The 13,867-nt window shown below is 39.8% G+C and overlaps 1 protein-coding gene across 1 annotated transcript in view; it reads left to right on the forward strand.

Annotated features, from left to right (window-relative positions):
* LOC137650121 (uncharacterized) overlaps positions 1 to 13,867 on the forward strand; it is a 221,210-nt gene that overhangs the window by 179,336 nt on the left and 28,007 nt on the right. The window contains exon 5 of the mRNA XM_068383254.1: positions 3,824 to 3,949. Within this exon, the coding sequence (XP_068239355.1) occupies positions 3,824 to 3,949 (126 nt within the window). The remainder of the gene's footprint in view (positions 1 to 3,823; positions 3,950 to 13,867) is intronic.

Raw genomic sequence — 13,867 nt, forward strand, 5'->3', positions numbered from 1 at the left:
ATTTCACAAATGACTGAAAACATTACAGTAACACCTAACTTTATAAAAACAAAATTAAATTTTTTTTGGCTTTTTATTTTTTTAACTTTGTTTTGCAATTTATAAATTTCATCAATTTCTTCTTCAATTCCACTTATAGATTTTTTCGGATCACTTTGACCTTCACCTTGGCTTACTGATGGCTCTGAAAAATAACAATCTAAGGAAGCTTGTTTCTGCTTACTTTTTAAAATGTTCGTGAAATGTTATTAAAATGCGTAAGCAGACGACCTCTGAACCTTTTCGTGGTGGTTTTTTTTTTTTTACGAAATCCGCCATTTATGATAATAACATAGCATCTCTTAATTTCTGCTGTTTTTGTAGTCGTATCTGTATCCTCCTCCTCCTCACCGCTAGAGAACTTTTCCTGAACAATGTTCAGTTGCATGGCCTCCAACTCCTTCAGGTAGTCCATCGTAAGCTCCTCTTGGTGTTCCTATAGAAGCTCATTAATGTCGTCCTCATCGACAACCAGCCCCACAGATCTCCCGAGTGAAATGATTTCCTCAACCTCAGGATGCGGAACAGGTTCAAGATTGTCAACTGTTTCCGCTTCGCCTTCGGCTAGGCTTATGCTGAATCCCTCGAAGTCTCATGCCACAGCTTCTTCCACAAAGAGTTCAATTTGCGCCTCGAAACCTCCTGTCAAGTTTGATCGATGATTCTAAGATATCAGAATATCGAAATGCTCCTTCCAAAATTCATGAAGGGTGAGGTTCATGCTGTCAGTAATTTCAAAACATCTTCTGAAGAGATGTATCGTATAGAGCTTCCTGAAGTTTGAAATCACTTGCTGATCCATAAACTGGAGGAGAAGGGTGGTGTTAGGTGGAAGGTAGAGAACCCTGATGAATTAATATTCTAGGAGGCTATCATCCTTGAGGCCAGGAGGGTGAGCAGGGGTGTTGTCCAACACCAACAGGCATTTCAGAGGCAGTTGGTTCTCTTCCAAATGATTTTTTGAAGTTGGACTGAAAGAGAGGTTTACCCAGTTTCGTCGCAGTTGAAGACATGCTGGTGACTGTAGCCTTCCTGGAGAGTCAACTCGTCAAAATTTTTAACAAACGCTTTGTCTGCTTTTGTGTCGAAGCTGGCAGCTTCTGCATGCCACACCACTGGATGAATACCAGTCCGTCTCTTGAATTTCTCAAACCACATGCTTGAAGCCTTGAAATCTGTGAGTTCCTGCTGCAATGTCCCTTCTCCCGCATTGTTTCTGGCTTGAGTATGCACAAGATTACCGAAAGTGACACTGGCCTTGTAACAGATTATCATCTCGGTGATCGTATCTCCAGCGATTTTCTTTCCATAATCCTGAGGAGAGGTAGTCTCTCCATCTCATCATGAACATGACTCCTCTTACTAGAAAGGACAGTCACACCCTTAAAAAGTGTTGCTGCTTTAATGGTTCTTCTGGTTAAGGATGGTGCCTATCATTGATGGATATTGGCCATACTCCTTAACAATTACACTCGACTGCATGTCAACCTCATACAGTATTTCTTGATTATCTCCAACTTTATCTCCTTAGAAAGCATCATCATCTTTCTTTGAACATCAGCAACATTCTTGGGACCCATGGCTATCGAATTACATATTGAGTAAAGCAACACAAAAACTATACACCACTGTATGTACAAAATCGAAATCACCAACACGGATTCCATCGGAACGATAACGTTGCTGAAACAAAATGGTCAAGGAACACCGATACATAAATGAATAATGGGAAAGATGCTGACCAGTAGGAGAGCAGCAGCTTATGGCGGTAACTAGCATCAGGGTAGGGAGATAACCAATGGGAGAGCAGGACTATGGTGGCGAGTTTACATTTTGTTTGGCACGTGAATTTTAAGATACTTGTTTTTTTGCCGGCTGGGCGAATTTCGTTTCATATCCTGAGGATTTTTTTGTAATATGTGGAAAAATCTTCGTATGTCTTTTCGAATCATGGGATTTTGTATGCAGAAACTTGTGCATCTAGAGGTAATACTGTACTGTACATTAAAAAAGAGAGAAAAACAATCTCTCCATTCTTGGATTACTTGTACCTTATACTTACAAGTACCTCTACCCTATTCATACAATTATTTGTACTCTATACAGTAGTGTACAGTTGTGCCTTGATTTTCGTGGATTCAATTCTCGCGAATTCACTTTGTGCTAAGGTTTTCTGGCAAACTATGGTCCCACATTTTGCTGCAATCTAGAAATGTGCCAGATTTTTCCAAAAATAACAAATTTAATTAAAATTCATTATTTTAATCATGTAAACAATGAAATATGATGAAAACTAGATTAAAACATTATAAAAAATATCACAAGCCAAGGAAGCATGGTTGAACAAGAGCTGGATGGAAAATGCAGTACCCTAGGCCTGCATCTGCTGACACTGCACTGACACTGCATATATCATCTGTGTTGCTTAGTCGAGGTCATACACCACACACTATTGGCTGAAAAATGAGAGTCGACCAATCAGAGCATGGTAATCTGTATCCTGGCTACTGATTGGCCCATTGAGCCTCTCCCCTTGTCGTGTTCTACTTTGAGGCTTATGGCTACAAGTATTGCTTTATACTCTCGTGTTTTGTAATACTTCTGTTAAAGTTTTAACTTTAATAACGTTGAATACATATCTTAGGCGAGTACAACATAGAATTAGTTGAAATTATATGTAGCAAAATATCTTTTTAAAATAAAATATAGTACTTTCAGAGAAATGTTCCATGTCCCACAGCCTTGAATTACGTAGTAATCTTATAGAGAAATTCTCCATGTCCTGTAGCTGTAAAATGTTGTACGCATTTTAGTGCCAAAAATTATACGGTAGTGAGCGTGCAAAGCATAGTATAACCCTAACCTCACTTGTATTGTATACAGCAGTGCATATATAAGTAAACCAAAAGTTATATACTGTATAACCAAGTGTCTTTAGGAGTGTGATAAAGATTTGTAAGTGTCGAGAGGGTTATTAAGGCTTAAAATGTCCCATTAATATTGGAAAAAAAACGTAACCTTTGTGAAAAGGGGTTAGGCCCATTGTAACTACATTAAGTAATACATGTAATAATTCCATACCTTTATTCCCCTTCTTTGTTTTGCTTCACTATTTCCACTTTCAGTTCCATAAAAATGGCTTTCCTCTTGCTATATGCACTGCCATCAGGAGAGTCTCCCGTATGCTTTCCAGACACAGTACACAACTAAAGAAAAGGCACAAAATTATACAAAAAAGAACAGCACTGAAATCCTGAATGTATATCGTAAACAAAGGGGGCAAACTAATGCTAAAGAGATGCATAACATTATTTTCTGGCAAGGCAATGGTGTTAGCAGGTATGCCATTGTATTGATGAGCCAAACATGGTAACTCTAAATTGAGTTACGATGATTTTTTAAGTACCTTGGGAGCCTTTCCTTAACAGTGAATTATCGTAACTCAAGACCGTCGTAACTGTATATTTTTGTCACCTCTCAACCGAGAACTGGAAGTTTTTTTGCTCTTTAGTCCCTGACACTCTAGTGTGGGCTGTTACATACCTATATTTGCTCTTAGGGTTTTAGAGCAGACCCCCTTGGGATTTAAAGATTAAAGTTGTTGTGTTGCACTAGCAAAATTTTGATATTTTGTATAACAAACTTTAATTTATATTTTAAGAATACAGGAAGTGAAATGTATAGGTAAGATAGTTATAATTTTGTGGAAGACTTAAGTTCTTGATATATACTCTATTTTTTTTATCTGTATTGTTGAAATGTACAATCTATATGTTTATTACAGGGGACACTCTAGTGGGAATGGTGAAGAAAAACCTTACGTTTGTCCTGTTGTTGGGTGTCGAAAGCGTTACAAGAATGTAAATGGAATAAAGTATCATGCAAAAAATTCTCACAAAAAAGACAGCAAGTAAGTACTATAAATAGATTGCACTATATATTTTAAGCTATAGATCACGGTTTCATGGTACACACGACATTTCTACTCGAGTGTTTTGAAGTTTTTTTGTAACAATAACCTGTCAGTTTACTTCATTAGGCAATTAAGTTGGACTATCTATTTTGGGCCATTGCTTTATTAGCATAATATCTTTAAATCTAAACCTATTGTCAGTATTAGCCAGCATCTAAGATCCCAATGTGATCAAAATCAATTAACCATTCTGGAGATTGGTGACTGATGCTCCATCCTTGAACTACCATGATGAACAAAATTATCTCTTGTCCTCACTTTATTTAAAGCAATATAATTACCTTTAGACTCCTCTCATATGTTCTCCATATCAGGTCTCCGAGGTTTGAAGCCTCGAATCGGGGTGCTTTCTGGCACTCTTATCATGACATCTGCCACCATGTACCTGACAGCACAGCTGTTGGGACCTGAAAGATGGCGTACTATGGCTGATGAGGACAAAGCCTGACAAAATTGTGGTGGAAGTCTGAGGCAGTTCTGGCATGAGGACATTGTCTGCAGGGAAACAGCCTTCCAAATTCAACACAGATTGCACCCATCTCCACATCAGGTTTCCAAGGTTTGGAGCCTCTAGTTAATGGATGAATGCTAGAAGGAGAAATCTGCGATTTTGATATGTAATGTGTCCTCAGGTGTGGTGAAGGTGTGCAGTGATATAGGGTGTTTTATATACAAACACCAAAAAAGCTTAACTGCCTCAAGTAAAATTTGGGATGCTTTATTGGTGCTAAGATTTATGGTACCTTTTCTAAAATGGCAGTTGCATCCTTACAAGATGGTCCAAGAACACTCTTCATCACTGGGACCTACACTCTCACCTGTTGGATCATAGTACCATGTCCTGGAACAAGATACTGACTGATGTGCTAAACCAATTGAGTGATCCCTTGCCTTGTAGGTTAGTCCCTTGAAACGAAGGCTAAAGGTGCTTCCCTGAAGAAAAATCGTTTGTTACTCCTTAACAGTCCTCCAGTGGGAGGCTTGCTTGTTAGATTGTTGAGGGTTTCTCTTGTTATTTGACATTGGGTGAAGTTTTTGAGTTTAGGGCTGCCACGTCCAAGCCTTCATCCCTTATTGATGATTTTACATGGTAAGTGCATCCAGGACCTTGACAAGCTTATATAATTTCAGAAAGGTCTGAGAGCAGTAAAAAAGATTAAGGGCTGTAACTGTGATTTTGACGTTCTTTGTAAAATTTCCAAGCAGTTGCATTACCTTTTTGTAAGGCAGTTGCAAAATATCATCTGGGGCCTATAAAAGGGAGAGAAAATACCAAAATCCTTGATAGTCTCCATAGTAATTTCTATCTATAAGAATGAAGGAAAGAACTCATTGCAACTTCCAATATATTTTCCTTGTTTGTAGCTGTTAGAATACTAGCTAGTTATGCTCGAATTTTGGTCTTCTTCCCCGTTCACAGGAAATACCTCCTCAGCTGTGTTGGTCTCTCCTTTGTGGGATTCCTTCTATGGGATTTGGATTCATCCAATTCCCTTCCGTTGGAGATGCCTTCCTCCAGCCTCTGTTCAGAGGTCTTCATACTTACAAGAGGGACTGCTGATAGCAGTGATAGGCATTGGTCTCTTCTCCCTCCCATGGGAAAAGACTTCCTTCACCTGTTAGGCTCCCTTCGGGAGACTTCTCCAAGGGTAAAGGGTAAACGGTTTCTCCCATCCTCCACCGCGCTTAAAAGCAGGCCTTATCGTCGCCAGTCTTGTTTTGTTAAAGTACTCAACTAGCCCATCAGACTCGCCTTGCCAGGTAGGAGCGTCTTGCCTAATAGACATGTCACACCCAGCTGACACGTCTGAACCTCACGGGAAGAACCCATGGAGAACGTCCCTTACAACATGATCTACTCTGACAGCCACATATGAGCATCTCTCACTAAGTGTTAGCTTTGCTGTGACTCCAAGCTTAGAGTCTATCCAGCTCCTTCTCTCTCAGGGAGTTCCTTCTTGTTTGTAACAGGTTGCTAAAAGGATGGCTGGATACCGTCATTTTTTCTTGCACCTAGGTCTCCCAATCCAAGGGGACTGCTTTCTGTGGTTAAAATCGTTATCTCTCCTGTCGAAGCCACTATTCCAGAAATAGTTCCTCATTTTGCTGTCAAAAGTAAGGCTGCTCTCGGCCTCAGGTGATGGGAGGCCATGGCTAGTCCTTAAGCCTCTCCTTCAGACTGAAAGGTTTAACCTTTCTTCTACGTCTCCATCGTCTCTTCATTAAGAGTTCGAGCCTACCTGCCTGCAGTCGGGGAATGAAACCCCTCTAGGGGGCATGGTCTGCGTTCTTTGGTCCTGGTGGTGCCCTGCCCTGACGAACTAGAACTTTTAGACAGCAAATCTTTATCTGACCCCGAGAACAGGTCTTCCCTCGTGTTGACCTTGGCCAAGAGAGTAGTATGCTTACACCTTGGGTCACCCGCTACGTCTCACTCATGGCGAGGAACTGAGTAATACTCGAATTCTTCCCAGGCGGCTCGAACCCCAGGTTCAAGCCTTGCAGACTGGAAATCCTTCACAGCAAGATCGATGGTCCACATCAGCAGCTATTATGCTGATGATTAACTTGAGGTTCAGCCTCAAGAAAGACACAGTAGCTCATCCCTAGGATTTTGCACTCTTTACCAGCCCAGGGATTGTCAAAGAAGGGTCACCAACAGTATATTCTTGGATGGGATTTGCAAGGTCATGAACCAGACATTGAATCCCTGTTCTTCTCCTCATGGAGGTGACCTAGAGCTCATAACGCTAGGAGCAGATATACACCCTTAACGTTTACAAAAGCTACTCTGTGACATAGGCCATGCCATTGGCCGGGTGGAAGTGCTATGACCTTCAGCCCCACTCACTGCAAGATGTGACCCACGGAAACATGGAGAGGCTCTCCATTGTCCCTGTGGTGGCTACACAATAAATAGTTTGTAATGCCTCAAGCTCCTTGATGGACAAGTAGCAGATGGGGAGGGCAGAGTTTAACCATGAACAAGCCTGGGATGAATGCCAAAGAATGAATGGCTCTTTCTTTCTTTCATATTCCCCCTACGGGGCAACAGCTTCTACGGTACCCTGCAAAGCTGACCTCCATTGTCTGCAAATAGAACCATTTTCCCTGATGTAACCTGGTATAGATAGATATACTTGTTGTGTCCCCATGTCCCCTGGCGAAGTGGGATTGGGTAACATCTAAGGTTGATTCTAAAATTCCTTTGTCTCTGAGAATATTTTTCCTACTAGTTGCATTGCTAGCATAACGCATTCACCAAAATTGCTCTGGGCACTAACCGTGCTTTGCACGAATAGCTTGGTGAGGTGTCAGGGTTTTCTCTCCTAAGAGGTGAGTCATCCCCAATAAATAGTGTAAGTTTTGTAGGAGTGTTGGAACAAATGACAAATTTGTAAGTCTTATCTATATACCAAGGCCCTTCCCCCAATTTGGAGGGGGTAGCCAACATAAAAAAATGAAAAATGAAAAAAGGGGACCTATCCTCTTTACGCTCCTCCCAGCCTGACGAGGGACTCGACTGAGTTTGGCTGGTACTGCTAGGGTGCCACAGCCCACCCTCCCCCGTTATCCATCACAGATGAAGCTTCATAATGCTGAATCCCCTACTGCTGCTACCTCCATGGTCATCCAAGGTGACCGGAGGAAGCAGCAGAGCCTACAGGAACTGTGTCACAATCACTCGCCATTCATTCCTATTTCTAGCACTCCCTCTTGCTTCTCTCACATCTATCCTCCTATCACCCAGAGCTTTCTTCACTCCATCCATCCACCCAAACCTTGGCCTTCCTCTTGTACTTCTCCCATCAACTCTTGCATTCATCACCTTTAGCAGACAGCCATTTTCCATTCTCTCAACATGGCTAAACCACCTCAGCACTTTAATATCCACTCTAGCTGCTAAATCCTTTCTTACACCCGTTCTCACCCTCACTACTTCGTTCCTAACCCTATCTACTCAAGATATACCAGCCATACTCCTCGGACACTTCATCTCAAACACATTCAATTTCTGTCTCTCTGTCAATTTCATTCCCCACAACTCCGATCCATACATCACAGTTGGAATAATCACTTTCTTATATAGAACTTTCTTTATATTTATGCCTAACCCTCTGTTCTTTACCACTCCCTTCACTGCCCCCAACACTTTGCATCCTTCATTCACTCTCTGACGTACATCTGCTTACTCTCCACCATTTTCTGCAACAACAGACCCCAAGTACTTAAACCGATCTACTTCCTCAAGTAACTCTCCATTCAACATGATATTCAACCTCGCACCATCTTCCCTTCTCTTACATCTCATAACCCTTTTACCAACATTAACTCTCAACTTCCTTTTCTCACATACTCTTCCAAATTCTGTCTCTAACCGGCCAAGCTTCTCTTCCGAATTTGCAACCAGTACAGTATCATCCGCAAACAACAATTGATTTACCTCCCATTCGTGATCACTCTCGTCTATCAGTTTCAATCCTCGACCAAGCACTTGAGAATTTACCTCTCTCACCACTCGTCAACATACAAGTTAAACAACCATGGCGACATCACACATCCCTGTCTCAGCCCCACTCTCACTGGAAATCTCTTGCTCACTTTATTTCCTATCCTAGCACACGCTTTACTACCTTTGTAGAAACTTTTCACTGCTTGCAACAACCTTCCACCAATTCCATATAACCTCTTCATATTGTACATCGCTCCCCTATCAGCTCTATCATACGCTTTCTCCAGATCCATAAACTCAACATACACCTCCTTACCTATTGCTAAATATTTCCCGCATATCTGCCTAATTGTAAAAATCTGAATCATACATCCCCTACCTCTTCTAAAACCACCCTGTACTTCTGAGATTGCATTCTCTGTTTTATCCTTAATCCTATTACAGTAATCAGTACTCTACCATACACTTTTCCAACCACACTCAACAAACTAATACCCCTTGAGTTACAACACTCATGCACATCTCCCTTACCCTTATATAGTGGTACAATACATGCACAAACTCAATCCACTGGTACGATTGACAACATAAAACACATTAAACAATCTCATCAACCATTCAAGTACAGTCACACCCCCTTCCTTTAGCATCTCAGTTCTCACATTTGTAAGTAATTTGTATTTTACCTAACATATACAAACCTTTAGCTATTTGTACATATTGTCCCACCAACCCCTATCCCCCAAGAAGTCCTGCCTGCAATAAAAAGTGACTAGACACTACAGGTGTGTGTGACACCCCCCCCCCTCTAACCAGCGATGGGGTAGTTTCACCTTTCTAAAGAGTCATATAGCTCTTTCAGCTTTGCCGAAAGTATAAATTCCTAATAAATAGCTAAAGGTTTGTATTGGCTAGGAAAATACAAATGATTGTACTTAAGAATTTGTCATATTTATAAATTGATGTCAATTCATATTATGCTGAATAACAAGCAAAAAAAAAAGAGCTGATCATCCGACATCGAGGATTGCATCTGCGTTTGTGGCTAACAGTCCCCCCTTCCAGTCATCAAAATCTGATGCATGAAAGTATTGAAGCTAACAAAATTAGAAAATTATGAAAAAAGTAATAAAATCAGAAAATGAGAAAATTTTCTTTATTTTGTGTTCATGAAAAAGATATGAAAATTAAAGATAGCTGAGAAAAAAAGTTATTGTGTGTAACAGTGTTGTTATTTTATTCTATATTTGTTCCGGCATAGATACAAACCTTCCACTATTTATAGGGTATACTTTTGGCGCAGCTGAAAGAATACCCTATAAAAAGCTCCAGGTTTGATACTAGGAAAAATACAAATCACTTACAAATTTGTTATATATAATGCCTTACTTATAAGACACATTAGATAAATGATAAATGGCAAACAATCGCTTAAAGCTGTCAAAGAAAGGAAAAAAAATGGAAATACACTCACCATACTCTGGCTCTGAAGCAGGATTTTGATAAAACTAATGTTTTGGTTAACTGTATCGAATGATAATGCATGTAATATTCACAAATTAGTATTGTATTATGGAATGAAAACATAGTGAAAAACTTACTTCCATCCTTTATAATTGAGACTACCATCTCTGGTATCCAAATCAGCTAATTAAGGGAAACTACTGAAGGACTTTTTCACTTGCTAAAAGAAACTACAGTGGAACCTCTACATACGATTGTCCCAACATACGAATTTTCCAACATACGAAGTAAAATTCGACCAAATTTCTGTCTCAACATACGAAGTGTTGCTCCAACATACGACGTAAACAATACGCTTACCCGTGGAATTTTCTTGAGAGCGTGCAGCGTAGTTTGTTGTTGACGCCGCTCAGTTTTAACAGTTTTTTATCTTGCCTTTTCACTTGCTGTTTTCTGTGTTCCGTAATCATGGGTCCTAAAAAGGTTAGTTTCGATTCAGGAAGTAGTAGCAGTGGTGAGAAAAAGAGGATGTCTATGCTTTCATTATAATTAAAGCAGAAAATCATAGAAAAGCATGAGCGAGATGTACGTGTTAGCGATCTGGCTAAACAATATGGCCGGAATATGTCTACGATCTTGACGATCATAAAACAGAAGTCGGCCATTAAATCAGTGAAACCTTCGAAGGGGATCACGATTATTTCTAAACGTCGTAGCCCTACCCTTGAAGAGACGGAACGACTTTTGTTAATATGGATCAAAGACAGGCAGATTGTTGGCGATACGATCACGGAAACGATCATTTGTGAGAAGGCCAGTGCTATCTACAGTGACATGAAGATGGCGCGCTCTCGGGTGACGCGGGGGAGTGTTCAGCCGATCCTACGACGGAGGAATTCAAGGCATCTCGAGGTTGGTTCGAGAAATTTAGGAAACGGACCGGGATTCATTCAGTTGTTCGTCATGAAGAAGCTTCGAGTTCGGACACTAAGGCTGCTAAAGACTTTGTTAAAAAGCTCGAAAGCATCGTGGCGGAGGAAGGTTACGTAGAACAGCAGGTTTTCAACTGTGATGAAACCGGTCTGTTTTGGAAAAAGATGCCTAGTCAAGCGTACATTACCGCTGAAGAGAAGAAAATGCCTGGACATAAGCCAATGAAGGATCGGTTGACTCTTGCGCTTTGTGCCAACGCCAGCGGGGACTGCAAAATTAAGCCTTTGTTAGTTTACCATTCCGAAAACCCTAGGGCATTTAAAGCACATAAAATTAATAAAGACCTGCTACATGTTTTATGGCGTTCTAATTCTAAGGCTTGGGTTACTAGACATATCTTTGTGGAATGGGTAAACATAGTTTTCGGCCCTGCTGTCAAGAAGTATCTTCAGGAGAGGAATTTCCCTTTGAAGTGCTTTCTTTGTTTGGACAATGCACCCGCTCACCCCCCTGGACTCGAAGATGATATCATCGACGAATACAAATTCATCAAGGTGTTGTAACTTCCACCGAATACCACCCCTATCCTCCAGCCCATGGACCAACAAGTCATCTCTAATTTTAAGAAGCTGTACACCAAGCACTTATTTAAGCAGTGCTTTAATGTCACGCAAAGCACCAACTTAACTTTGCGTGAATTTTGGAGGAGCCACTTCAATATCGTGCACTGCTTAAAGATCATTGATCAGGCTTGGGAGGGAGTAACTCGTCGGACCCTGAATTCCGCTTGGAAGAAGCTTTGGCCTGATGCTGTTGCTCCCAGAGATTTCGAAGGTTTTGGCACCGAGAATGAACCTGTGCTTGCCACCGAGGAAGACGTCAAAGAGATTGTATCCCTTGGCAAGTCCATGGGTCTGGAGGTGGATGAAGATGACATCACCAAACTCGTCGATGAGCATCACGAAGAGCTCACCACCGAGGAACTCAAGGAGCTGCAAGCCATGCAGCATGATGAGTTCCAAGAGCAGCTGAGTGAGTCGGAGGAGATCGAGGAGGTAGGCGAAATCTTAGGTACGCCGGAAATAAAACAGATGTTGGCATATCATCAATACGTTGTTGATTTCATCGACAAGCATCACCCACAAAAACTTCAGGTTTGCCTTGTTGTTGCGCAGTTCAATGATGTTTGCTTAACGCATTTCAGAAATATCCTCAAAAGCCGTACAAAGCAACTTTCACTCGATAGTTTCTTTAAAAAATCTTTAAAACGGTCCAGTGATCATGATGAAAAGAAAGAAAGTGAAGCAAAGAAAAGGAAGACCGAATCGAGTGAAAGTGATGAAAATTAGAAATAAAAAAAGAAAAAATGTAAAAAAAAAATATAAAATTATAAAAATGAAAAAAAAAAATAAGCTAAGTTAAGTTAAAGTTCACGTAGTATTGTAAGTTAGTGTAAGTTATCGTACACGTTATCGTACAAAGTCACCGTCCTTACCTCCTCACTGATCTTCTGTCTCCTGCGTAGAAGTCCCTACCCCTGCGCTGGCCTGTCGCAAAGGTAAAGTGTTACATTACAACCCGTTTTTTATTTATTATTTCATTATTATTATTATTCTTTTTTTTGGTTTGTAATATGTATTTATTATACAGTTATTCTATTAATGTCACGTGTAATTATGTGTAGCCATTTATTAAGGGTTTATTATGGGTTTTTAGGCTGAGGAACGAATTAAATCATGTACCATGTATTCTTATGGGAATATTTGCTCCAACATACGATCATTTTAACATACGAAGCAGTTTCTGGAACGAATTAAATTCGTAGGTAGAGGTATCACTGTATTATAACTTAAATAATAATTTTCTACTAAAATATAAAGGTATAATTTTTAGTAAAAATCCTTTTGTCTCCTATTTTACTTACTATCAAGTTTGATGGCATATCAAAGGTGTTTCATCCACGTTGCCGATGCACGATAACTTTATAGTATTTGGCTTTGCAGTGCTTGGTTGCAAAGTTTAGAAAATGATCAACTTTTCTTCCACTTCTTTTGGTAGTTTTTGTGTGATTTCATTTACTTTTTCATAAACTGAATATGCCATGAACAAAATTTTGTTTTCTTCAATTTTGGACACATCTTTCCCCAATTCCAAACTACTTGAGCATTGTTTGTTTTCCCAGCTTCAGCTACAACTAGTTGCTTAAATTTAACAGTATAATTCCTTGCAGATCTTTTGTTCAAAGTGAAAAAAGGTGAATTGTAATAATATACCAGTTATTTTCTACTTGATGTCATTTATTACAACTGCGGTAATTGCTTAATATCTTACGAAAACAGTTGTTTTTTTATCATACGAAAACTGTTTTTTGTTCATACGAAAACAGCTGTTTTTTGTTCATACCAAAACAAGCTTTTTTTTTATTTCTTCCTCCATACGAAAACAGAAGTATTTTAGGTTTAGATGGAAACAGCTGGTTTTTGTTCTGCTGTTTATAGCCGTATGCATTACTAATAATACTTCAATTATTCTCATTTGTTTTTTTAAATTATTAAACTAGAGAGGGAGGAAATGAGATTAGTTTATTATAATTTGGTCTGAAAAGAAGGAACTTACATAATACTTGCGATACATGATAGATTTATTTTTGTAGGGCGTGTGAACATTTTAGGGGTTGCACAATATGAGAGATCACAGGAGTGGGCTTATAAATGTTAATACTTTATTACCCTTCTTTATCTGTTTTAAGAAATCGATATTGTTTTCCTTCTATGTCTTGTGAGTCCGTGAATTGTTTGTGGTCACTCAGGTGACATAATAGGAGGTGTGAATAGGGTTTTAAGACATTTTCAAGAGATTACCTCATACAATGGCACTTTTGATTATCTGGCAATAGCAAAGTCCCAAGGGTGCCAGTTAAAAGTCATATTAGACTGTTAGAATATAGAAATAAGAAAACCTGACCAGGCCTTCTCCAAATTGCATGGCCATACAGTACTTTAAAC

Source organism: Palaemon carinicauda, chromosome 11 (assembly GCF_036898095.1).
Source record: "Palaemon carinicauda isolate YSFRI2023 chromosome 11, ASM3689809v2, whole genome shotgun sequence".
NCBI lineage: Eukaryota > Metazoa > Arthropoda > Malacostraca > Decapoda > Palaemonidae > Palaemon > Palaemon carinicauda.